This window comes from Hemicordylus capensis, chromosome 1 (genome assembly GCF_027244095.1).
Source record: "Hemicordylus capensis ecotype Gifberg chromosome 1, rHemCap1.1.pri, whole genome shotgun sequence".
Taxonomy (NCBI): Eukaryota; Metazoa; Chordata; class Lepidosauria; order Squamata; family Cordylidae; genus Hemicordylus; species Hemicordylus capensis.
Window position 1 is genome coordinate 9,847,153 of NC_069657.1, and position 25,012 is coordinate 9,872,164.

The 25,012-nt window shown below is 46.2% G+C and overlaps 1 protein-coding gene across 1 annotated transcript in view; it reads right to left on the reverse strand.

Annotated features, from left to right (window-relative positions):
• Positions 1-1,536: 1,536 nt before the first annotated feature.
• The window catches only part of PELI2 (pellino E3 ubiquitin protein ligase family member 2), a 184,360-nt gene continuing 160,884 nt past the window's right edge, over positions 1,537-25,012 (reverse strand). The window contains exon 7 of the mRNA XM_053274994.1: positions 1,537-2,655. Coding sequence (XP_053130969.1) covers positions 2,561-2,655 — 95 coding nt within the window. The 3' untranslated portion in view covers positions 1,537-2,560. The remainder of the gene's footprint in view (positions 2,656-25,012) is intronic.

Sequence of the window (25,012 nt, forward strand, 5' to 3'; positions counted from 1 at the left end):
GGTTTGGGGCCAGTTCTCAGGGGTAGGAGGCAGGCAGCCCACCTAACAGTGGCCATTCGTTCCTCGGACTCCATCACGGCTTTTAGAAAGCTTGTAAGGACTTGGCTTTTTACCCAGGCTTTTACATAATCGTTTTTACTGCTGCTTCTGTGTGTTTTTATCTGTTGTATTGTTTTTATGCCTGTTTTTATATGTTTTTATACTTTTTAGCTTGATGTTTTTATTGTCTTTTTATTGTATGTTTTAACTTTTGTAAACCGCCTTGGGGTTGTCTTTTAACGAAAGGCGGTATATAAATGCAGAAATAAATAAATAAATAACACCCCCCCCCCCCCGGTGTGAATAGGCTGCAGTGGAAGGCAGGCAAAAGAAGGAATTGGAAGTGTGTTTTTAATAGGAAAAGCTGAGATGGTGTAGGAAGGAAGGAAGGAAGTCGGCATCATTTTCTGCTCTGCTTCAGGCAGCCAAATGGTGTCTTGTGGTTTTAATTGTTTTAACTGATTTTAGTGTTTGATTGTGATTTTTATGAAGTTTTATTGTATTTTAATTTTGATAAAGTGCCCTGAGATGAGTTTTATGAAAGACAGTATAGAAATCGAACTATAAATACATTACAATAAAATGAGATGGGCCAGCACTGCATATGGACTCAGATGAAAACATGTACACTTATACATAATGTGTGAATGCACACATTCTTGTCCATGTTTTGGCCATCCTCTCTCCCAGTTCCTGGTGATCACCTATCTCCTTAGCCAGGCAAAACATACCCAGCTCCTTCAACTGTGCCTCATAGGACTTGGTCTCTACCTGCTCCTATTTCCATGGAAAGCTTCGCAGCAATGATTCCTGTCTTTCTAATTTAAAGAATTTTGTTTTTCTTACACAATAAGAACATTTTGTACACCGCCTAGAGATGTACCTATCAGGCAGCATAAAAATATGACAGAGATATAGACAGACAGAATAAGTTACATTAAAATAAAATAACGGGCCATTTCTATAAGCGAGAGCACTCAAACTCAAATCAGTATTAGGGTTTTAGCAATGAAAAAAACCCAGAGACCATATCAACAGCCTCTGCATTCAGAAATAAGCAAGTATGAAGTCAGTCAATCCCTTCACCCACTAACACCATTTAATCAGTAGATAAATAAGTGTTTGCAAACTGTTGGTCCTAAAGCAGAATATGTTGCACCAAATAATTTGCAATGAAAAAAGGCTGATGTTAATTAACACGTTGAAGGCGTGCACGAGGGGAGTAGCTGAGGACAAATGAAAATTGCGGCAGAGATGACCTTGCCAGTGACCTCAGCATGTTCACATTGATTAGAGTATTTGATAAGCGATTGACTTTCTGGCCTGGACTATTGTAGATCCCATCATCAGAGTTCTGTTACATGCTGTGGTGGAATTCTTATCAGGTTAATAATTAATTGGTGTCACTAAGGAAGTTAAAAATCCAATATCATGCAATCCCCCCACTCTCGTTAAAAAAAAGCATCACTGACACAATGGAAAATATACACATTCTAATGTATGTTGAGGAACTTTAATTGGCTTTTTTGAGTGTCTTAGAACAAACATAATTTATAATTTATGATCCCAAATATTCCTTAAAATAAGGGAAGCAATGTGTTATCCTTTGAGTTATTGATTGATTGAGTGCTGTCAATTCGGTGTCGACTCTTAGTGACCACATAGATAGATTCTCTCCAGGATGATCAGCCTTCAACTTGGCCTTTTAAGTTCTCTCAGTGGCGCATTCATTGCTGTTGACAACGAGTCCATCCATCTTGCTGCTGGTTGTCCTCATCTTCTCTTTCCTGCAACTTTCCCCAACATTATGGACTTCTCAAGGGAGCTGGGTCTTTGCATAATGTGTCTGAAATATGATAGTTAGAGCCTGGTTATTTGTGCCTTGAGTGAACATTCTGGATTGATTTGTTCTATGATCCATTTGTTTGTTTTCCTGGCTGTCCATGGTATCCTCAAAAGTCTTCTCCAGCACCAAAGTTCAAAAGTGTCAATACTTTTTCTATCTTGCTTCTTCAAAGTCCAGCTTTCACATCCATAGAGTGTCATGGGAAAAACCATTGTCCAAATGATTCTAATCTTTGTAGGTGTAGACCTGTCACGGCATCTAAATATCCTTTCCAAGGCCTCCATTGCAACCCTACCAAGTGCTAGTCTGTGGTGTATTTCTTGACTGCTGGATCCTTTACTGTTGATGGTCGATCCTAAAAGGCAGAAGCTATGCATCACTTCAATGCCTTCATTGTCAGTTCTGAGGCCGGTTGCTGTACCCATTGTCATTGGTTTAGTCTTCTTTACATTTAGTCGTAGTCCCATTTTTTCATTGTACTCATTGACTTTCATTACTAGAGCTCGCAGATCATCCGCGTTCTCAGCTATCAGAGTGGTATCATCAGCGTAGTGCAGGTTATTGATGTTTCTTCCTCCAAGTTTAAAACCACACTCGTCTTCTTCAATCCAGCTTCTCTCAGTATATGTTCAGTATATACGTTGAATAAATAATGAGAAAGTAGACAGCCTTGTCTTACTCCTTTGCCGATCTGGAACCAGTTTGTTTCACCATGTTCTGTCTGGACAGTGGCTTCCTGTCTTGTGTATAGATTTCTCCTGAGAACAATTCTGAAAAGGAAAATGAGGATGTACCATGAGTATTTACTTGAATAGACGATACCCTTGCATTTAAGATGACCCCCACATTAAAACAAAACAAAACAGGAAAAGTCCAAAAGGAAGAGGACTCTGAATTTAAGATGACCTCCCAAACGTCTAACAGCAAATAACTTGGATTCAGGAAAATACTAAATATTTCGTCTTGGATTCAGGTAAATACTGTAGAAGGGCTGTTGTTAACTATTGGCTATTGTTTTGGTGCAGGAAGGACACAGAAGGATCTATGGGCCTGATCCAGAGATACACACCCGTGGGTGTTTTCCCAGATACCCAACAGATGTTTGACATTGCCCTTCTTCTTTGCTAAACTTCTTTATCACCAGAGAACATAAGAACATAAGAACAGCCCTGCTGGATCAGGCCCAAGGCCCATCTAGTCCAGCATCCTGTTTTGCACAGTGGCCCACCAGATGCCTCTGGAAGCCACAGACAGGAGTTGAGGGCGTGCCCTCTCACCTGCCATTTCTCCCCTGCAACTGGTACTCAGAGGCATCCTGCCTTTGAGGCTGGAGGTGGCCCACAGCCCTCCGACTAGTAGCCATTGATAGACCTCTGCTCCATGAAGTCATCCAAACCCCTCTTAAAGCCATCCAGGTTGTTGGCTGTCACCACACCCTGTGGCAGAGAGTTTCACAAGTGGATCACGCGTTGTGTGAAAAAGTACTTCCGTTTGTTGGTCCTAGACCTCCTGGCAATCAATTTCATGGAGTGACCCCTGGTTCTAGTGTTGTGTGAGAGGGAAAAGAATTTCTCTCTCTCCACTTTCTCCACACCATGCATTATTTTATAGACTTCTATCATGTCTCCCCGCAGTCGTCTATTTTCTAAACTAAAAAGCCCCAGGTGTTATAGTCTTGCCTCATAAGAAAGGTTATGTAGGCCCCTGATCATCTTGGTTGCCCTCTTCTGTACCTTCTCCAGTTCTACAATGTCCTTTTTAAGATGTGGTGACCAGAACTGTACGCATTACTCCAAGTGTGGTCGCACCATAGTTTTGTATAAGGGCATTATAATGTTAGCCGTTTTATTTTCAATCCCCTTTCTAATGGTCCCTAGCATTGAATTTGCCTTTTTCACAGCTGCCGCACATTGAGTCAACACTTTCAACGAGCTGTCCGCCACGACCCCAAGATCCCTCTCCTGGTCCGTCACCGACAGCTCGGATCCCATCAGCATATACTTGAAGTTGGGGGTTTTCATCCCAATGTGCATCACTTTACATTTGCTAACATTGAACTGCATTTGCCATTTTGTCGCCCACTCCCCCAGTTTGGAGAGATCCTTTTGGAGCTCCTCACAATCTGTTTGGGATTTCACTACCCAGAAGAGTTTGATATCATCTGCAAATTTGGCCACCTCACTGCTTACCCCTGCTTCTAGATCATTTATGAATAAGTTAAAAATCACCAGCCCCAGTACAGATCCCTGGGGGACCCCACTTCTTACTTCCCTCCATTGTGAAAACTCTTCATTTATACCTACCCTCTGTTTCCTGTCTTTCAACCAGTTAGCAATCCACACATATACTTGTCCCCTTATCCCATGACCGATAAGTTTCCTCAGGAGTCTTTGATGAGGAACTTTGTCAAAAGCTTTTTGGAAGTCCAGGTAGACTATGTCAACTGGATCACCTTGATCCACACACTCGTTGACACTCTCAAAGAAGTCCAAAAGATTGGTGAGGCAAGATTTACCTTTGCGGAAGCCATGCTGGCTCACTCCCAGCAGGGCCTGTTCTTCTAGGTGCTTTACAATTTTATCCTTGAGGATGCTTTCCATCAATTTGCCTGGAACTGACATTAAACTAACCAGCCTGTAATTTCCCGGATCGACCCTGGATCCCTTCTTGAAAATCGGTGTTACATTTGCTACTCTCCATTCCTCTGGTACAGAGCCCAATTTCAGGGATAAGTTAAATATTTTAGCAAGGAGGTCGGCAATTTCACATTTGAGTTCTTTGAGGACTCTTGGATGGATGCCATCCGGCCCTGGTGATTTGTTAGCTTTCAGTTTTTCCAGACAGTTTAGAACATCATCCCTCGTCACTTCTATCTGACTCAGCTCTCTAGCCTCCATCCCTAAAAAGCCTGGTTCAGGAACAGGTATATGCTCAGTATCCTCTGCCGTGAAGACAGATGCAAAGAACTCATTCAGCTTCTCTGCAACCTCCATATCCTCCTTAATAATCCCTTTCACTCCCTCATTGTCTAATGGTCCAACCGCCTCCCTGGCAGGTTTCCTGCTTCTGATGTACTTAAAGACGTTTTTGTATTCCCCTTGATACTTTTGGCTAAATGTTCCTCAAACTCTCTTTTTGCCTCCCTTATTGTCACCTTGCATTTCTTTTGCCAGAGTTTGTGTTCCTTTCTGTTCTCTTCAATTGGACAGGCCTTCCAATTTTGGAAGGAAGTTTTCTTCCCTTTTATGGCTTCCTTGACGGTACCCGTTAGCCACGCTGGCATCCTCCTGGACTTAGTGGTACCTTTCCTCCTTTGGGGTAAACAATCTAACTGGGCTTCTAGTATTGTGGTTTTGAGTATACTCCGTGCACTCTGGAGCGAAGTGACTCTCCTGATTTCCCCCCTCAGCTTTCTTTTCACCATACTCCCCATTTTGGAGAAGTTTCCTCTTCTGAAATTCAAAATGTCTGTGTTAGACATCCCTGGTGATTATCTCCCTGCATGTATGCTGAATTTGATAGCACTGTGGTCACTGTTCCCTAAAGGGTCGATGACACTGACATCACGCACCAGGTCCTGGGTGTCACTCAGAATTAGATCCAAGGTCGCCTTCTCTCTGGTCGGTTCCATGACCAACTGTTCTAGGGCACAGTCATTTAGCATATCTAGAAATTTGCCCTCTTTGTCCTCACTTGAATGTGAATTTACCCAGTCTATGTGTGGGTAATTGAAATCACCCATAATTACAGCCCTGACTACCCTGACGCCTCCCTGATTTCCTCCTGCAACTCCCAGTCACTGTCGGCATTATGATCCGGAGGGCAATAGCACGTCACCAGTAGCACATTCCCTTTCTGGCCTTGTATTGTCACCCACAGGGTTTCTGTGAAGGACTCCAGCCCACCCAGGTTTTCTAACTTGTTAGATTCTATCCCTTCTTTAACATACAGTGCTCCAAGGCACTCCTCCCTGTCCTTTCTATAGAGTTTATATCCAAGGATAACAGTGTCCCACTGGTTCTCACTGTTCCACCATGTTTCTGTTATGCCCACTATATCTATTTCTGTGTTAGCAACCAAGCGCTCCAGCTCACCCATCTTGGCTCGGAGGTTTCTGGCATTGGCATACAAGCACCTATACACTGAATCTCTCCCCTGATGTATGCTATTCTTTTGACTCTTTGACCTGCTGGCACAGGCTCCCGTCTGCTCTTTATGTGGTTCTGCTCTGTCCCCTTCTGTTTTATCTGAATTCTTTGCAGCCTCATACTTTAAAGGATGGCTTTTGCCAAACGGGATACTGCCCAGCTCCCGTCGGCTGTTCCCCAGGTGTCATTTTAAAAGCTGCTCTGCACCTTTTTGATTTTAAGCGCCAGCAGTCTGGTTCCATCTTGGTTCAAGTGCAGCCCGTCCCTTTTGTACAGGCCTTGCTTGCCCCAAAATGTGTCCCAGTGCCTAACAAATCTAAACCCCTCCTCCGGGCACCAACGTCTCATCCACGCATTGAAACCCCTCAGCTCTGCCTGTCTCACTGTACTTGCACGTGGAACAGGTAGCATTTTTAAGAATACTACCTTGGGGGTCCTGGACTTCAAAATGATACCTATCAGCCTAAATTTGGTTTCCAGGACCTCCCGACTGCATTTCCCCACATCGTTGGTGCCGACGTGCACCACGAGAGCTGTCTCCTCCCCAGCACAGCCTAGGATCCTTTCTAGACGCTGCGTAATGTCCGCAACCTTCGCACCAGGCAGGCAGTCACCATGTGGTCAACACGTGGGTCACAAACCCATCTCTCTATCCCTCTAATGATCGAATCACCCACTACAAGGAGGCCCCCACCCCCCAGAGGAGTATCCCCTGTGCGTGAGGATATGGGCTCATCATCCACGGAAGGGGTCCCTTCTAAAGGAGCATTTTCCTCTTCCTCAGACCGATGTCCTCCTTGCCCAAGACCCTCATTCTCCCTGACAGCAGAGGAGCTACCAGCCCTGGAGTGGGATGCCTCTATCACATCCCTGAAGGTCTCGTCCACATGCCTCTCTGTCTCTCTGAGCTTCTCCAGATCCGCCACCTTGGTCTCAAGAGCATACACTGCTGTGTGAGGACTTTAATATTTCTCCTCTCACGCCTCTACTGTTCTAAGGCCTTTTAAAATTGTGGTTAGGAAGAACATAGGAGGCTGCCTTATGCCAAGTCAGACCCGTGGTCCATCTAGCTCAGTACTGTCTACACTGACCGGCAGCAGCACTCCAAGGTTGCAGGCAGGAGTCTCTCCCAGCCCTATCTAGAGATGCTGCCAGGGACTGAACCTTGGACCTTCTGCATGCAAAGCAGATGCTCCACTACTGAGCTACAGCCCCATCTCCTAAAAAGCTAGGTATGGCAGGATATTGACTCACATGGAGTCAAGCCATTGGTTCAGAAGAATATAAAGGACAGCCCTGCTGGATCAGACCCAACAAGGCCTGTCTAGTCCAGTATCCTGTTTCTCACAGTGGCCCGCCAGATGCCTCTGAGGAGCCCACAGGCAAGAGGGGAAGGCCTGCCCTCTCTCCTGCTGTTGCTCCCCTGCAACGATCCCTCTAGCTCCAAATTGGCAGCAGCTCTCCAAGATTTCAGGCAGGAGTGTTTCTCTACCTAGAGAGGCTGCCAGGGACTGAACCTGGGACCTTCTGCATGCAAAGCAGATGCTCTTCCACTGGGCTTTTGGCCCCATCCTTACCTCTTGGGCCGTCTCTCTATGGGTCCTATATTACCATATAGCACATAAAGTTTCTTTCAGATTTTAGCAGGTACCAATCACTGCTGCACCTGCAAAATCCCAAACAATCCACCACCGTTGTGCTTCTGGGCCCTCAGGAGGATGAATCCAAAGCAAGCAGCCTCAAAGGGCAGACTCTGAGGTGGTGCCACCAGCTACTTCGGGCCCGTGCCTCACTGACGCCTGTGCATGCAAACTGAAGCCTGACCGCTGCACGGCCGTTGGCTTCCAGATCCCTGCCTGCAGGCTCCTATGCCACACAAATCTATCCTGAATGTCGCCAGGTTCATTTCGTATTCCACTTGCCTCCGTTTTATTGCCAAAAATATTTATATCGGGCATAAAGAATCGTGAAGCAGTAACGGTAAGGGGAGGGGGGAAGCGATTAAATACAGACACAAGAGATCCTTCACTCTCCTGCATGAATACTTTTATGCTTCATAAAAGGATTCTCCTCCAAATACGAAGAGCAAGAGCCGGGCATGGCCAGGAGAGAGGAACAAAAGATTGCACCACACACTACAGAACAGCCTGAGCCGTAATTGACAGTGATGGAGACAGAGGGAAACAGAGCCAGGGCTGACAGGTTTTCGGGCAAATGCTTTTGGCAGTGTCAAAAAATACCTTCCATTTTTGGCAAAGTTTAGGCACTCATTGCAAATGTGTGTTCATTTACATGGCGCTAATTATTGATTGCTCTAAGTGGCACAATTGTCTGCGTCAAGGTGGGTTCTCCAGCTCAGGTCTCCAGAAGTTGTTGAACTACAATTCCCATCACCCCCCACCACAGCGGCAAAGGCTGTTGTGGCTCGAGATTATGGGAGTTGTAGACCACCACATAGGGATGATGGGAGTTGTAGTCCACCAGTATCTGGAAAGTGGGGACCAAAGGCCATTGTTGCAAGGAATGATGGGAACTGTAGTCCTACTTCATCGGTGGACCCAAGTTTGAGAATCCATGGCCTATGTTTTGACATCATGAGAGCTTTTCCTGCTGACTCTATATTAATTTCCTTTGTATCTTGCCCGTCCTTCCCTCCAAGGAGTTCAGTCCACTCCACATACATGGCTTATCCTTACAATGACCCTGTCAAGTGGGATAGGCTAAGAATTATACTGTCTGAGGAGTTTGGAGAACTTCATGGAGGAGAGGTCTATCAATGGCTACTAGTCAGAAGGCTATAGGCCACCTCCAGCCTCCAAGGCGGGATGCCTCTGAGTACCGGTTGCAGGGGAATAACAGCAGGAGAGAGGGCATGCCTTCAGCTCTTGCCTGTAGGCTTCCAGCGGCATCTGGGGGGGCCACTGTGTGAAACAGGATGCTGGACTAGATGGGCCTCCTTGGGCCTGATCCAGCAGGGCTGTTCTTAAGATCAACCAGTGAATTGCACAGCGAATCAGGGGTTTAAATTTGGGTCTCTCCGCTCCTAGTTCAAAGACTCTAACCACTACACCACACTAGCTCAAGATTTCTTTTAAGCTGTTTCTTACTGACCAAGAGATGGGTGCATCCTACCCCTTTCCATGAGCATCCGCTTACTCCCGAATTTCCCCCCCAAAATGAAGAAAGATGAAAGATAAATTGAGAGTGGGAAGAAAAAGAGGGGAGGGGGGAAGAGGGAAACTAATAAGGAATGGAAAGGAAAAATTAGAAAGAAAAAGAAAGGAAGCAAGGAAAATCGAAACACAGAGAACGGAAGAGAGCAAGGGAAGACTCCAATACACTTCTTGGGTCACATTATGAAGAATGGGGAAAATACACCAGTATTCATCTGTATTCCCCAGTATTCACCCCCCCCCCACTTTAGTAACATAAGAAGCTGCCATATACTGAGTCAAACCATTGGTCCATCTAGCTCAGTGTTGTCTACACAGACTGGCAGCGGCTTCTCCAAGGTTGCAGGCAGAAATCTCTTTGAGCCCTATCTTGGAGATGCTGCCAGGGAGGGAACTTGGAACCTTCTGCTCATCCTCTAAGGGGAATATCTTACAGTGCTCACACTTCTAGGCTCCTATTCAAATGCAACCAAGGTGGACCCTGCTTAGCTAAGGGGACAAGTCAGCTTGCTACCACAAGACCAGCTCTTTCCCCCCCACTTTTGTCTTTTTATGCTTGACGTATTTCTTTTTATGCTTGACTAACAAGCAGAAGGTTGCCGGTTCAAATCCCCGCTGCTACTATATCAGGCAGCAGCAATATAGGAAAATGCTGAAAGGCATCATCTCATACTGCACAGGAGGAGGCAATGGTGAACCCCTCCTGTATGCTACCCAAGAAAACCACAGGGCTCTGTGGGGGCCAGGAGTTGAAATCGACTTGATGGCACACTTTACTTTACTTCTTTATTAAGCCCTATAGGTTCAATGTCACATTTTTTGGTTTTTGCACTACACAAGATGTGCCTAGCTGCATGTTAGAATAAACCTTGCACAGACTCTAAGCATGATGGCTGGAGATAGGATGGAGCTAGACAGGGCATGCAGTGACACTTACCCCATGCTCTGACTTCTTTGTGTTGTCCGTTTCCCCCGCTTTCACCACCAGCAGCCAATGAGAAGCAGAGTAGGGAAAACATGTGTGGTGATGTCATCAGGATATATACATATTACGGAGGAGAAAGTGCTGGGGCTCCGTCTCCACAAGCAGCCCTTTGAATGCTGGGACAGCTAATTCCACAAAGTAATTATTGTTTCATTTGGAGCTGAAAGTGGCAGGATAGAGACTGCATTGTTTCCGTGGGCATATCCCATTATCAATCATCTCTGTGCACGGCCTGTGCAGGTTTTCAACAGGCTTTAACTATCTGCAAGATCTGTCTGACTAGCAACAACAATGGAACAAAGGGCAGGAATTTGTGTGCCACAGGAAATAACACCTCTGTCATACCAGTGCTAACACTGTCAAAACCATTTGTCAGTCTCCAGCTGCTGCTGCTGCTGCCTCTTCTCCAGTCCCACACATACCATGCCCTGAGTTAGTTATTATATGCGCTTCTGAGGGAGTCTGTGGTTTGCTCAAGTGCAAGACGGTCCATTGTTCATGAGACGACGAGCTGAGGCAGGCACCTCAGGTGGATTATTTTTCTTTTTCTTTCTTTTTATTTATTTTCACACTTCTATCCCGCTCTTCCTCCAAGGAGCACAGAGGAGTACATGGTTATTTCTATCCTCACAACAACCCTGTGTGGTAGTTTAGGCTGAGAACTGACTGGCCCAGAGTCACCCAGTGAGTTTCATGGTTGAATGGGGATTCGAACTCAGGTCTTCCCAGCCAATCCAACACTCCGACCACTACGCTGCGCTGGCTCTCTTACTGGAGAGCAAGAGGCCCATCCTCACTGCTGCCATCAGAGCAGCTCTTTTGGGACACTCTGCCCATGGCAAGCTTTGCAGGGAGGGTCTCTCCCCTTCCTCCGCCTTCCCTCTGCCCCCTGCATCACTTTCAAAGCTTGCAAGATCAGGCCTGGAAGGGAGCTGGCCCTCATCAGGGTTGTGAGGAAGGCCGCATCTGGGGCCCCTGCCTGACATGCTGCAGTCCCTTGAGCTGGGCTGTCCCAGCTTTGATTACCCAAGAAGACTCTAGCCGGAATGTCCTCCTGTTCATCACCAAGCTGTGTTCTTTCGGGCTTACCGGGGATTCCTGGCTCTGCCCCTTCACAATCCAAGCAGATATTCTTCCTCTCTCATTCTTGGCACAAGTATGACTCAATATTCCACCGCACCTTTTCATCTCTGTGAAATCTGAAACCAGGTCAGCATCAGGACCATTCACATGATCACAATTAGGGAAGGAGAAGCCTCCTAGCCTAATCTGGGAGCTCTGCATGCTCCCATTTGCCGATTGTCTGTTAAAAACAAGGATTCCAACCTCAGCAGCAGCTGGGTTGGAAGACTCCCCCACCCCCCTGCAGTTCCCCTGCCAACTGAGCAAAGAGGCATCTTCTTAAAGTGGCGATTCTCTTTACTGAGCAGGGGGAGAGCAACTGGCCCTATCCAACCCCAGCACAGCATCCCTCCAGTGGCTGTTGCTGGGGTCTGTCTTGTCTTTCTTTTTTAAGATTGTGAGCCCTTTGGGGACAGGGGGCCATTTTATTCACTCATTCATATATCTTTTGTTGGAAAGCAGTATATAAATATTCCTATCCGTACCTCATTCGGCAGCCCTCCAACTCAGCTGCAGCTCAGCACACAGCCACAGACAGCCCCTCCTACCTTCGATGCTCCCGAATTAGGAGAGGAGGCTTCTTCGCCTCCAGTTGTGATCATGTGGATTGCCCTATTGAGTATCTCCTCATTCTCTATACCTTCGTCAGCACCTCTGCTGAGAGGAGTCATCACACAAGCCCTTCTTTTTGTTTGCATCCTAAAGCCCCTTCTCCTTTCTAACATCAGCCACTAGTTACAATTTTCCTGGGCAAAAGGGACCACAATCTGCATGTGTGTTAAGAGTGAGAAATGGGATGTTTCTCCTACATTTAAAGACACTGGCTGACATCCTAATTACAGTGATTGCATCCTAATTACCAATTTCTTCTCCCCGTTAGCCATGTATGAATTTTGGGCGCCATGGCATATACAGTCTAAGCAGGCTTTATAGTTCAAGTAGCAAGGGCAGCATTGGCCATGACATTCAAGAGAGCTGGTCTGGTGGTAGCAAGCATGACTTGTCCCCTTAGCTAAGCAGGGTCCACCTTGGTTGCATATGAAAGGGAGATGATGTGTGAGCACTCTAAGATATTCCCCTCAGGGGATGGAGCTGCTCTGGGAAGAGGAGAAGGTTCCAAGTTCCCTCCCTGGCAGCATCTCCAACATAGGGCTGAGAGAGATTCCTGCCTGCAACCTTGGAGAAGCCGCTGCCAGTCTGTGTAGACAATACTGAGCTAGATGGACCGAGGGTCTGACTGACTCAGTATATGGCAGCTTCCTATGTAAGAACACTTGGATTTTGAGTGGCTCAGCTACATTTACACCCCTCCTTTTCCTGTGGCTTTTTGTACACAGTTTTTGTTGGACTTCCTGGCACAACAGGACTGCTGGGATTTCCCCCCCCCCTTTTGATTTGTCTTTTGTTTTCAGCATTCCTGATTTGGATTTAGGATGAGATTTCTTGGCAGTTTGGTCTGGGATGTCACTGTGCTACTGTACTGGCTGACAACCGCTTGCGGAAGGACGTTTCACTGGTGCAAAGCTGTTGCAGGAGATGTTTGTGTGAAGTCTGGAGCTTGCATTCATGACTAGTCTGGTGCTACCGCAAGCATGCTTGCACCTGCGCAGCAGTTAGGAATATAGGAAGCTGCCTTCTACGGAGTCTGGCCATTGGTCCATCTAGCTCAGTATTCTCCACACTGACTGGCAGTGGCTCTCCAGGGTTTCAGGCAGGAGTCTTCCCCAGATGCTACTAGGGCATGCCTGCTCAACTTTGCCCCCCCCCCCAGTTGTTTTTGTATTACAACTCCCATGATCCAATAGCCAGGGATTATAGGCCAACATCTGCAGGTGGGCCAAAGTTGAGCAGGCCCGTGCTAGGGAGTGAATCTGGGGCCTTCTGCATTCAAGCAGGCAGCTGCTCTTCCACCGAGTATTTCATTCATTCATTCATTCATTCGATTTCTATACCACCCTTCCAAAAATGGCTCAGGGCAGTTTATAGAGAGAAATAATAAAAAAATAAGATGGATCCCTGTCCCCAAAGGGCTCACAATCTAAAAAGAAACAGACACCAGCAACAGTCACTGGAGGTCCTGTGCTGGGGGTGGAGAGGGCCAGTTACTCTCCCCCTGCTCAATAAAGAGAATCGCCACGTTAAAAGGTGTCTCTTTGCCCAGTTAGCAAGGATCGCAAAGGCTCTTTGTCAAATGAGTGAGAATGGCCTCAATCCTTAAGGGAAATGTCTTACAGTGTTGATATGTGGCCTCCCATCCAAATGCAAACCAAGGTGGACCCTGATTAACAAAGGGGGCAATTCATACTTGCTAATTTAAGACCAGCTCTCCTCCCCAGTTGTGCTACCTGCAGCATAGTTTGTTTTAGAAAGAACTTTAATTCTGCAAAATCTGAATTTGAGTGCTCCCATGCAGTCCTCCCCTAGCACAACTTTGCTCATGATGCAAGCACTTTGTTAGTCAGGATGTCAGCCAGGGTTCTTTAACTTTGATGCATTGCAGATGTCCAGTTAGCAGCTGTGACCAGAAGTACTTTTGATCAGCTTTGGCTGTTCCTAGATCAGTCAGACCTGGGCACGGTTATCCATGCATTGGTTCTATCAAGACTGGATTACTTTACGTGATGGGACTGCCCATAGAGACCATTTGGAAATCTCATATAGGGCAAAATGTTGCTGCTCAAGTACTATCTGGGGCTAGATTTGATTACTATATTGTGCCAGTGCCGTATCAATTGTGCGCGCTGGCTGGCTATTTCTGGGCAAAATTAAAGGAGTTGATCATTACATTTAAATCAGGCATTCTCAGCCTTGAGTCCCTAAATGTTCTTGGACTAGTATTTCTATCATTCACAGCCACAATGACCTTTGAGCATTGTGGTGGGGAATGATGGGAGTTGTAGTCCAACATCATCCAGGGACACAAATTTGGGAACCACTGCCCTAAATGGTTTGGGATCAATTGTACTTTAAGGACCTCCAGTCTCTTTAGATCTGTTGGCGACTCCTTCAAGCGTGCTCTGCCACTATCAGAAGTCAATCTGACAACAAAATATGAGAGGACCCTTTCTGTGGTGGCACTATGTCTGTGGAACCTCCCGCCACCGGTGGCAAGAATGGTGCCTTCACTGTCAATGTTCCACCATAGGTTAACACACCACCTTTTCTGTCAAGTCTTTGTGTTTTTACTTTGTGGTTTTTTGCTTCTGTCTCGTTAACACTGGGCACTGTGTTACTGGTTTGATTTATTTTAATAGGGCTTATTTATATGTTATTGTTAGCCTCCTTGGCCATATACATATTTTGGAGGGAGAAAGTGAAATATAACCTTTTGAATATTATTCATACATTTTATTACACCTGCTAATGTTTCCTCCAACCAAGGAGGAGGACAACACATGTTTTCACGTTGCAAATATTCCTGAGAGTGTGCATATGGCCATTATGCCAGGGGATAGAGTCACCTGCCCATTTGCTGGTTTTAACACTTTTGATTTATTTCACTAATGGCTTAAGAGAGGTTGGTCTCCTCTCTGGACAAAGTGAATGCTGACAGCTCAATTTATCACATGAGCGATTCAAGAGCCCAAAGCTTCAAGTAAGCTGTTAAACAAATATCTGACCAGTTTAAGGACCATAACAGAGGGTTTAAAAACAATTCCTCTAGTTCAGTGCTGTTTAGGACACATTTTCCTTTAATAGGAATTAGAAAGAGAAGCAAAAGTTACTAATATTTTTCATTGGTGTGTTATATTGGTCTAAACATCATCATGGCCATATGGATGATGGTGGTGGTGGTCCATCTTTACTGTGTTTACCTGAATCCAAGACTAGGGCCCCCGCCCCCATGCTTTTTGATATTAGAAATCAGGAGGCTGTCATAAATTCAGAATCCTGTTCTTTTTGAGAAAATACAGGTATGACAGCTGTATTTAACCTCTACTTGTCCTACGGTATCTAGTCCAGCATCCTGTTTCACACAGTGGCCCACCAGATGCCTCTGAGAAGCCTCCAAGCAAGAGATGGGCATGCCCTCTCTCCTGCTGTTGCTGCCCTGCAACTGGTATTTGGAAGGCATCCTGCCTCTGAGACTGTAGGTAGCCTATAGCCATCAAGACTAGCAGCCATTCATGGTCCTGGGCTCCATGAATTTGTCTAAGCCCCTTAAAGCCATCCAAGCCTGTGGCAATCACCACTTCCCATGGTAGAGAATTAATTACGTGCGGTGTGCAAAAGTACTTCCTTTTGTTGGTTCTAAATTTCCTGGCAATTCATAGGAGAACGTACAATCATGTGGTTGTACATTACCCCATGTGAGCTCAAAAAGATCAACTCAATCATTAATATGGCAATCTGCCCAGAGATTATGGGAGAAGGGAGGGCCCATAGTTTAGTGGCAAGAAGATGATTCACATGTGCAAGATGCCAGGTGCAGTTGGCAGGTGATATGAAATGCTGATGTTGGGAGGGCTATAGCCCAATCATCCAGGAACCTAAGGATGGAAATACCTGTGCTAGGCCATAGGCTCATATAGCCTAATATTGCTGACTCTAGCAGGCACTGATTCTCCAGTTCCGAGAGCTTTCATATCTCCAGCTACCAGATCCTTCAACTGACAGTGCTGGGACTGAACGAGGTGACCTTGGGCACTGAACCACATGCTTACTACTGAACTCTTTTTTCTTTCATAATCTCTGACCAAGTTGGCATGTTAATGGCTGGGTTGATCTTTTTTGAACTTCTGGGGCAATGTGAAAAGGGAATCTGCATGAACTTCCAATGTGAGGGTAGCATGCATATCTTAAAATGTTTGCATTCCTCCTTCCAGTGTGGCACAATCACACAAAAAGGAAGCATGACTCACTTGCATTGTCTCTTTTTGGGACTTCCCAATAATTTGCAAATAGGACCCTCTTTCGATCAACCCATGGTACATAGATGGAACATTTTTCTCCCTTTCCCACAGCACTAAACCAGGGTCATCCCATGAAACTGATGGCCAGGAAATTTAGGACCAATGAAAGGAAGTACGTTTTCTACACAATACACAATTAACCTATGGAATTCTCTGACACAGGATGTGGTGACAGCCACCAGCCTGGATGGCTTTAAGAAGGGCTGAGACAAATTCATAGGGCACAGGTGTATCAAAGGCTACTTGCTTGAGGATTACAGGCCACCTCTCTAGCCTAAAAGGCAAGATGCCTCTGAGTACCAGCTACAGGGGAGCAACAGCAGGAGAGAGAGCATGCCTTCATTTCTTGCCTTGGGCTACCCAGAGGTATCTAGAGGGCCGCTGTGGGAAAGAGAATGCTGGACTAGACAGACCTTGAGCCTGATCCAGCAAGGCTCTCCTTCTGTTCTAACCCTGCTGCCTAAACTCTACATAGAGTGGATTTAGCGATCTACTTCCTCTCCCAAAAATTTCAGAGTTTTGCAGACTGCGTAGTGGTGTGTTTGGTGGGGGGTGGGGGATGTTGACAGGGGTCCCAAGCCTGTACCATTTTTGTGCCCAAGCTGGAAAAATCCAAACAGTGTAATACCTGTCAGGGAGAATGCAGTGCTCTCTTGCTGAAATTGCTAGTTTATACCCAAGAATATAAACTGAGTGATATTTGGCATCGCTCTAATTCTTTTCCCGTTGTCTTAATTCTTAATCATTTCCTGTGATTGGACTTGCCAGTGTTGGCAGTGGTGGCCAGTCATGTAGATATCTTGGCAAAGAGGGAGTCAGAGCAGAGCACGTGGGAATGCAGTTTTCAAAGATGGATGGGACGTGATTAAAAATGTCGATGTCCAGGCTCTTTGGCTGCGGGAAGCTCCTTCCAGACCCTGTCTAATCTCTTGCCTTCAGCAGCAGCGGCTTTAATCTTTGGAAGTTTACACTTGCAATCACAGGGACTAGAATCTTGCTCTAAGAGGAGAATTTTGGGATCTGAAGAATCTGATGCACTGAATATATCGCTGTGATGTCAATAGGTGCCCCCAGATGTCATCTGGATACATAAGGTATGGCCATTCTGACAAAGGTCCCACGCAATCCTAACTCTGGTAGAAGCCTCTCGCCCTACCTGGGCAGCTGTGCCTGCTGAGTTCACACACTTTGGAATGAACACCTGGGAAGATAAGAGCGTCCCCATCTCTGGCAGCTTTTAAAAGTTATTTAAGCGAGCCTTCAACCAACTGTAAGTTTGTTCTGTTGTAGGTATTGCTGTTTTAATTTAAATCTTTTTTTTAAAAAAAATTGTTTTAATGCTAGGTTTTTAACTGTGGTTTTATTGTTTTAGTTTTTGTAAACCACCATGGGCTGTGTGTGTGGGATGGTATAGAAATGTAATGCTGTAAATAAATTAATCCTGTGCTAATCAGCAGCTGGATCAGAGGGCTTCCTCCTACTCAGCTGTGGAATGAAGGGGAGGGGGGAGTGAACTGTGAACTGCCCTCCTAGGTTTTTGGCTTTTTGCTGCTATCTAATTTTATTGTTTACATTTTATATTCTACTCTTTCTCCAAAGAGCCCACAGCATTGTACATGATTGTGTCTCCTCACAACAACCCTGTGAGGTAGGTTAGGCTGAGAGTGACTGGTCCAGAGTCACCCAGTCAGTTTCATGGCTGAATGGGGATTTGAATTGGGATCTCTGCAGTCCTAGTCCAACACTCTAACCGCACCACCGCTTTTGAATCCATTTTTTTGGTCAACATCAATAGTACTGTATTTACCCCAAAAGAAGACAACTCTGAATTTAAGATGACACCCCCCCTTTAAAAGTGGAGATTAAACACAGGTTATATGTGCATTAACTCAAAGGAACAGGACTCTGAATTTAAGATGACCTCCTGCTTTCTAATATTAAAAAAAATTGGGGCAGGGGGAGACCTAGTCTTGGATTCAGGTAAATACAGTAGGCCTTGGACCTGATCCATCAGGGCTGTTCTTGTGTATGTTATGCACAGACATAGGGAACCTGTGCAATCTCCTTTTTGGGAAGCAGCTTCTCACATGGAAGCCTTCCACCGAGTGTCACTTGCACATCCCAAAATGTTTGCATGCAGATGATGGGAGAGTGGTAGTCCAACATGTGAGTGTGAAAACCACTGGTCAAGCTTGCCATGAGGCAGCGTCACCTGCTCAAGGGCCAGGGAAGGTGGCAGCAGGTTCTCAGGGGCACCCTCAAAGACAGGGCTGACCCCACCCAGGAGCCGCTCCTCTCCCTGCAAAGCATACGGATGGACGGAGTCAGTTCTCAAAGGCCACTGCTGTCGAATGCAAAACGTTTATCAGGCACTGAAAGGTTATTTCAGGAAGTGAGCTGAAAAGCTTCGTTATCTCACCCTTCCCACATTTGCATCACCAGGACAAGGAAGCCAACCAACTGCAGCTTCCCAGACATTCATTTGTTATACTGCAGCCACAAAGTAGGACGCAGCATTCCACTGGCAGGAGACGCTTAGGGCAGAGGCTCTCAAACTTGGGCCTCCAGGTGATGTGCTGGACTACAACTCCCTTCATCCCCTGCCACAGTGGCCACTTTTTGAAGTGACAACTCCTTTTATCGAGCAGGGGGAGAGCAACTGGCCCTCTCCATCCCCAGCACAGCATCCCTCCAGTGGCTGTCGCTGGTGTTTATCTTAGGTTTCTTCTTTGTGAGACCTTTGGGGACAGGGAGCCGTTTTTATGTATTCATTTCTATCTATGTAAACCACTCAGGGAACTTTGGTTGAAAAGTGGCATATAAATATTTGGTGTGTCTGGGGACACAGGTTTGAGAATCCCTGGCTTAGGATATTTAAAAGGCCAGATTCATTGGAACATAGGACGCTGCCATATACTGAGTCAGACTATAGGTCTATCTAGCTCAGTATCGTCTTCACAGACTGGCAGTGGCTTCTCCAAGGTTGCAGGCAGGAGTCTCTCTCAGCCCTAAATTGGAGATGCTGCCAGGGAGGGAACGTGGAACCTAGATGCTCTTCCCAGAGCAGCTCCATCCCCTAAGGGGAATATCTTACTGTGCTTGCACATCAAGTCTCCCATTCAAATGCAACCGGGGCAGACCCTACTTAGCTAAGGGGACAAGTCATGCTTGCTACCACAAGACCAGCTCTCCTCTCCCAAGTCCATTGGTGCAGCTGACCCCAAGGACTGCTACTGGGCAGCCAGCTGGTGCTTCCAGGCCAAAAACCTCATCTGGTTTTGTCTGAAAGGGTCCCTTTCAGACAAAATGAAAGTGCATGCTCTGCAAAGAATCTATGACGAGTTCTACTGGAGTAAAGCTGTGGGGATAGAAGCGTAGCTCAGCACCTTGCATGCAGAAGATCCCAGGTTCAATCCCTGGCAGCATTTCCAGGTAGGGCTGGGAAAAGCTCCTGCCTGCCACCTTGGAGAAGCCGCTGCCAGTCAGTGTAGACAATATTGAGCTAGACAGACCAATAGTCTGACTCTGTAGAAGGCAGATGTCTATGTATGGACTAAAGCTCTAGCATCCTGCTTCCCACAGTGGCAAACCAGATGCCACTGGGAAGCCCACAAGCAGCAGATGGAGACAACAGCCTTTCCCTGCCCCACCTGGCATGAGTGAACATGGTGGGGAAAGCTTCTCCTGCTTAAGAATATTAGACTCCTGGTGAAAGACCAAGGTCCATTCAAGTCCAGCATCCTGTTTCCCACAACAGCCAACCAGATGCTTCCAGGAAACCATAGACAGAGAGCAGGAAGTCAATAACCTTTTCCATTAACTAGTATTTGTTCCATTAAAAACTCAGAGGGCAAAAGAAAGCTGTTCATGAATTTAAAACACACACACAACCCTTTAATGAGCTGAAAGTATTCTTGAGATTTAAATAGCTACATTTCTGTGCAACTTTGATAGAATTCAGGTGGCCCACACGTGGGAGTTTCCCAGTGTTCCCTGTAACAGGGATTCCCCGATGCCATTGACGACAACTCCCATAAACCCCAGCCAAAGGCCAGTGCAGCTGGGAATCCCTGGAATCCACTGGAATTTGCTTCTGTTCCTAATGGTGGGACTGATGAAAAAGTCCTGCAATGTACTTCAGCTGTGCATGAAGTACATTGCAGTCTAGCTGCAGTTCTCGTCCAGATATGAAGAACACCATGGGGCAGGGGGAGGGATAGGAGGACGGCTCTCCAGTTAAGGATTGGCCTCTTTCTCCTAACAAAACCTCAGAGAGGCTCCAAGCCATATGGCCATCGGAAGGCTTGAGCTGCTCAGTCTAGGGAACACCTTCTGCTGGGAAGCCTCGCCCTTCACGCCTCAGTGGCAGCCTGGCCATCTGTACCAGCTGGCACAGGGCTAGTAGGGCAGGTGCCCACACCACAGGAAGCATTTGAGAGCTCACATAACAGCAAAAAATGGCAGCCTCTCACCATCATAGCAGCAGTTGGAGCTTGACAGGGCCCCAGGGTCTACCAGTGGCCACTAGGTGCATTTCCATCCATGTGTAGGTCATTGACTTGATCTTTGGTTGGTTCTTCTTTTGGCCTAGGATGTCCTCAACAGCCTGGCTTGGCTCCACCATACCTCAAAGGCTGCGACCTCCTCTACGTCTCACATTTGGATTGCCTGACCTTGTAAAAAAATCAAGTGAGATGAAAACTATGAACGGCATCCTTGCGAGTCAGGGCTGAGGCCGAGTTGGCTTTCCAGGGGTGGAGATAGTAGTAGCAGGAGCCCCAGCTTCTCTCTCCCTCCCACCCTCAGGGAGTGGGATTGATGGGGAGCTACTGGCATGGCCTTTCTGCAGCAAATCCTCCACACTCTCCTAGAGAGGAGCCACTGTCGAGACTAGAATGTCTGGACCTTTTTAATTGAGGAAGGAGGGGTGAGAGGAAACATGATAGAGATGTATAAAATTATGCATGGTGTGGATAAAGTGGAGACGTTTTTCTCCAGATCTCATAATAGTGGAACCCAGAGTTCTCTGTTGAAGCTAAATTACTGGGAGATGCAGGACAGACAGAAGTCCTTTACTCAACATGTAGTTAAGCTATGGAACTCGCTGTGGCCAGATGCAGTGATGATCACCAATAGACCTCTTTTAAAAGGGAGTAGACAAATTCATGGAGGATATGGCTATCAATGGCTACTAGACTTGATAGCTGTACATTTCCATCAGATCGGGAGTGGCAACTAGGTGCCAAGGAACTCCAATAGGAAGGGGCGGTTTCCCTCTTTCACCCACTTGTGACTTCCTAGATACATCTGGTTGGCCACTGCATGAAACAAGATGCTGGACTAGAGGGGCCTTTGGTCTGATCCAGCAGGGCATATGTTCTTATTTTCTTTGATCCTACTCTGCAAGGGTGGGAAGGAAGAGCAGCCAGAGTCAGACCATTGTTCCATCTAACTCAGCATAGTTTCATAATTCTCCAAGGTTTCAGACAGGAATCTTTACCAGCCCCATGTGGACTTTCTGCCAGGGAATGGACCTGGGTTATTTTGCATGCAAAGCAGATGCTCTATGACTGAGTTACAACCCTTATTTTATTTATTTAACATATTTGTATACCCCCCAAAACGCAAGTCTCTGGGAGGTTTATTTGGCTTCATTCCAATTCTCTGGGCAGTTTATTTGGCTTCACTCCAATGCTGTGATTTTGTCTTTTATAGCTTCATTAGGTTTAATGGACACATGATTTTATTTCCAGAAGTGCTGATCCGTTAGCCCACTGGAAGCAGCAGTACTGAGTTGCAGAGTATCCATTATCCAAATACACCAAGTCTCCTCACCCACCTCCCACAAGTTTGCTGCTGTTGCATTTCATTTGGCCCCTTCTCCCTTGCTGCCCCATAGTCCTCTCTTTCTCTTTCCCTCTCTGCCCCTCAAACCCTTCCTCAAAGCCCACCTCCTCCCTGAAACTTTTGAATTAACCCCCTCACCCATCTGAAACAGAGCTAAACGCAACTGCATTTTCTTACATCCTACATCCTTTGCTGGACGGGACCCTCTCTGCAGATGTACCTGAGCATGAATGTGCAGCAGGGGCGAAGGACTCCACTACCACCATACTGACAGGCATGCATGTTTGCAGAAGCATCCGCATATTTCTGACATGCCCCTGAACTCTTGTAGCAGAGGGTCCAGAGACTTCTATCTCCCCATTGTACACACATCCATTAGAGAACAGCCTGATCTTCTGAAACGGGCTCTTAACCCCATGGCCTCTGCCACTGCTAAAATCATAGCACTCCCCACCTACACACGTCTGCAAGCCCCTTTCCTGTCCCTGCATGTGGAAGGGCACCCCTCCTGTTTCTACTTGCTTTTCCTCACAGGGTTGTGGAAATTAAAGCAGCGAAGCATGCATGTATAATAATTCCTCCCTCATGTTCCCGTTTGATCTCTTTGGGGTATTATCAAGCATTTTACATAATAATCCTATTAATAGAAGTGATAGGCAGCTTAACACAGTGTGAGGTCACCAGTGCGAGAAGAGCGAGACAGGTATTAGTTAATCTCCAGAAGAGAGAAAATGAGGACTTTGATCAGAGATTTACCACACACTAAAGCTCCTACCTGATCAAGTCAGGAATATTTCATGGAAGGGAAGTGAACAGAAACAGATTATAGTCCATTGTAAGAGACTTGTAAGAAAGTACAATATAACAGGCCGATGGTCACTAGTTTTGATTGCTTTAAAAAGGAGGTTGGAACAAAAGGAGAGGAGGTCCATGAATAGCTATTTGTCACAACGGCTGTGTAGAACCTCCATGTTCAAAGGCAGTCTGCCACAGCATACCAACTGCTAGGAGACAAGAGCAGAAGAGGGCAGTTGTCTTCATGGCCTGCTATGGGCTACCTTGAGGCATGTGATTGGTCAATGTAGGAAACAGGATTCTGGATTTGAGAACATTTTGGTGTGATCCAGCAGGTTCTGTATATTTTAATATTTAACACTGATAGTGGGCAAGAATAGCAAGCAGGACTGTGTGTGTTACATATTTTCACAAGCATGGAATTTGGTGCAACTACTTTCATTAGCTTGAGGTGGGACTTTTGTGCATTTATATAAGAAAAATGAGTTTCTAACCCTTCTGTCTTCAGACTAATTTGGAAAGAAGAGCAGCAAGAGACTACCAGAGCAGCACAGCAGCAGCCTTCAAGCTGCTGCTGGATTGCAACTCCCATCATCCGCAGCCACAGTGGCCAATAGTAAGGGAAGATGGGATTTGTAGTCCAACATCTGCCGTGGGGCTGAAGTTATGCAGTCCTGAACTAGAGGAAACTCTGAAGTCAGAGCATGGGGTGCTTGCAGTGGCCACAAAGCAGTGCTGCCGGGATCTCCATTGCTCTTTATCACTCCTTGACACAAGCACTATTATATACCAATCAGCTTGGTTTCCATAATTTATTCATATTGCATAACTAGACTCCCTTCAGTTTTGCAAGAGTTGCCAGGTGCCATGGGAAGATGTAGATTTGACACTAAGAGGGAGAAATTATGTGGTCCGGGGGCGGGGTGATGGTGGATATCCAGCGAATGAGGACTCAGGACCCCAACCTCTGTGAGTGTGGCCATAAGCACCTCCCTCACCCTTTTCCTTCTCTATCCTCTCAACTGATTTTCTTTCGGCACGCTGGAGGATAAAGCCCTCAAGTGTCAGCCTAAATGATCCCTTCCTGGAGGCAGCAGATCTCCTTGCCTTGGGGAGTTCTTTGTAGACAAAAGAAAGATCCATACCATGAGCTGATGAAAGCAACAGTGTCCACGCAGTTGTGCAGGAGTGCTTTGCACTAAATGCCAGAACTGCACAAATGCAAATGTGCAATTGGCGGCCATCCGAGGTAATTCTTGCGTTTAGTGCATCAGTACTCTTGTGCAACTGCAAGGGCATCATGTTGCAACAGGCACGTAACATTGCATTATATGCCAGCCAGTGTGTTTTGCTTTTCAGCCTGTTCCTCTGAGAAGCTATTTGTAAGCTGAACTGGACAAGAGAAACTGTTCTGCTTAGGCTAGTATCACCATATCCTCATAACATTTGGTTTTGCAGCCCTCAGGACTTCTCTCCTCACAGAAGCCACAAACTGAATTTCTTCCCCTCCACATACCCTATTCCTCCCAATCCAATCTCCTTAAGGAGACTATAGGATAGGAAAAACTGAGTGAAGGGAGCAATACCAAAACATTTTAAAATCCCACACAGCAGGGGTACCCGAGCATCATTATGCACACAGGGAACTCATCTGGTGTGAGGACTCCTCTTTGCTACCTCCCACAAGGTCATGATCCAGAGTGTTGCAAAATCTAAATCTGTGCCAAATGCTCATGAGTTGGATACAGTCCAGTTGTACTCAAAAGATGTCTTGCAATTTTTAGTTCCCTGCGTTTCAAGTTTCCTCCCCCCACCCCTATTAAAAATGTCACCACAATTATTTCAGCCTGTGAATAAAGTTATGCACCCTGGTAGATGGGGCTTACCAAACAGGTCATTCCTTAAATTGACATCCAGCTACAAAAGATCCACGAGGATGAAGGGGCAGTCATAATCAACACAGACTTCATTTATTCCCTGCTAACTGGGCAAAGAGGCACCTTTTACCGTGGTAATTCTCTTTATTTAGCAGGGGGAGAGTAACTGGCCCTCTCCACCCCAGCACAGTACCTCCAGTGACTGGTTGCTGGTGTCTATCTGATGTTTCTGTTTAGATTGTGAGCCCTTTGGGGACAGGGAGCCAT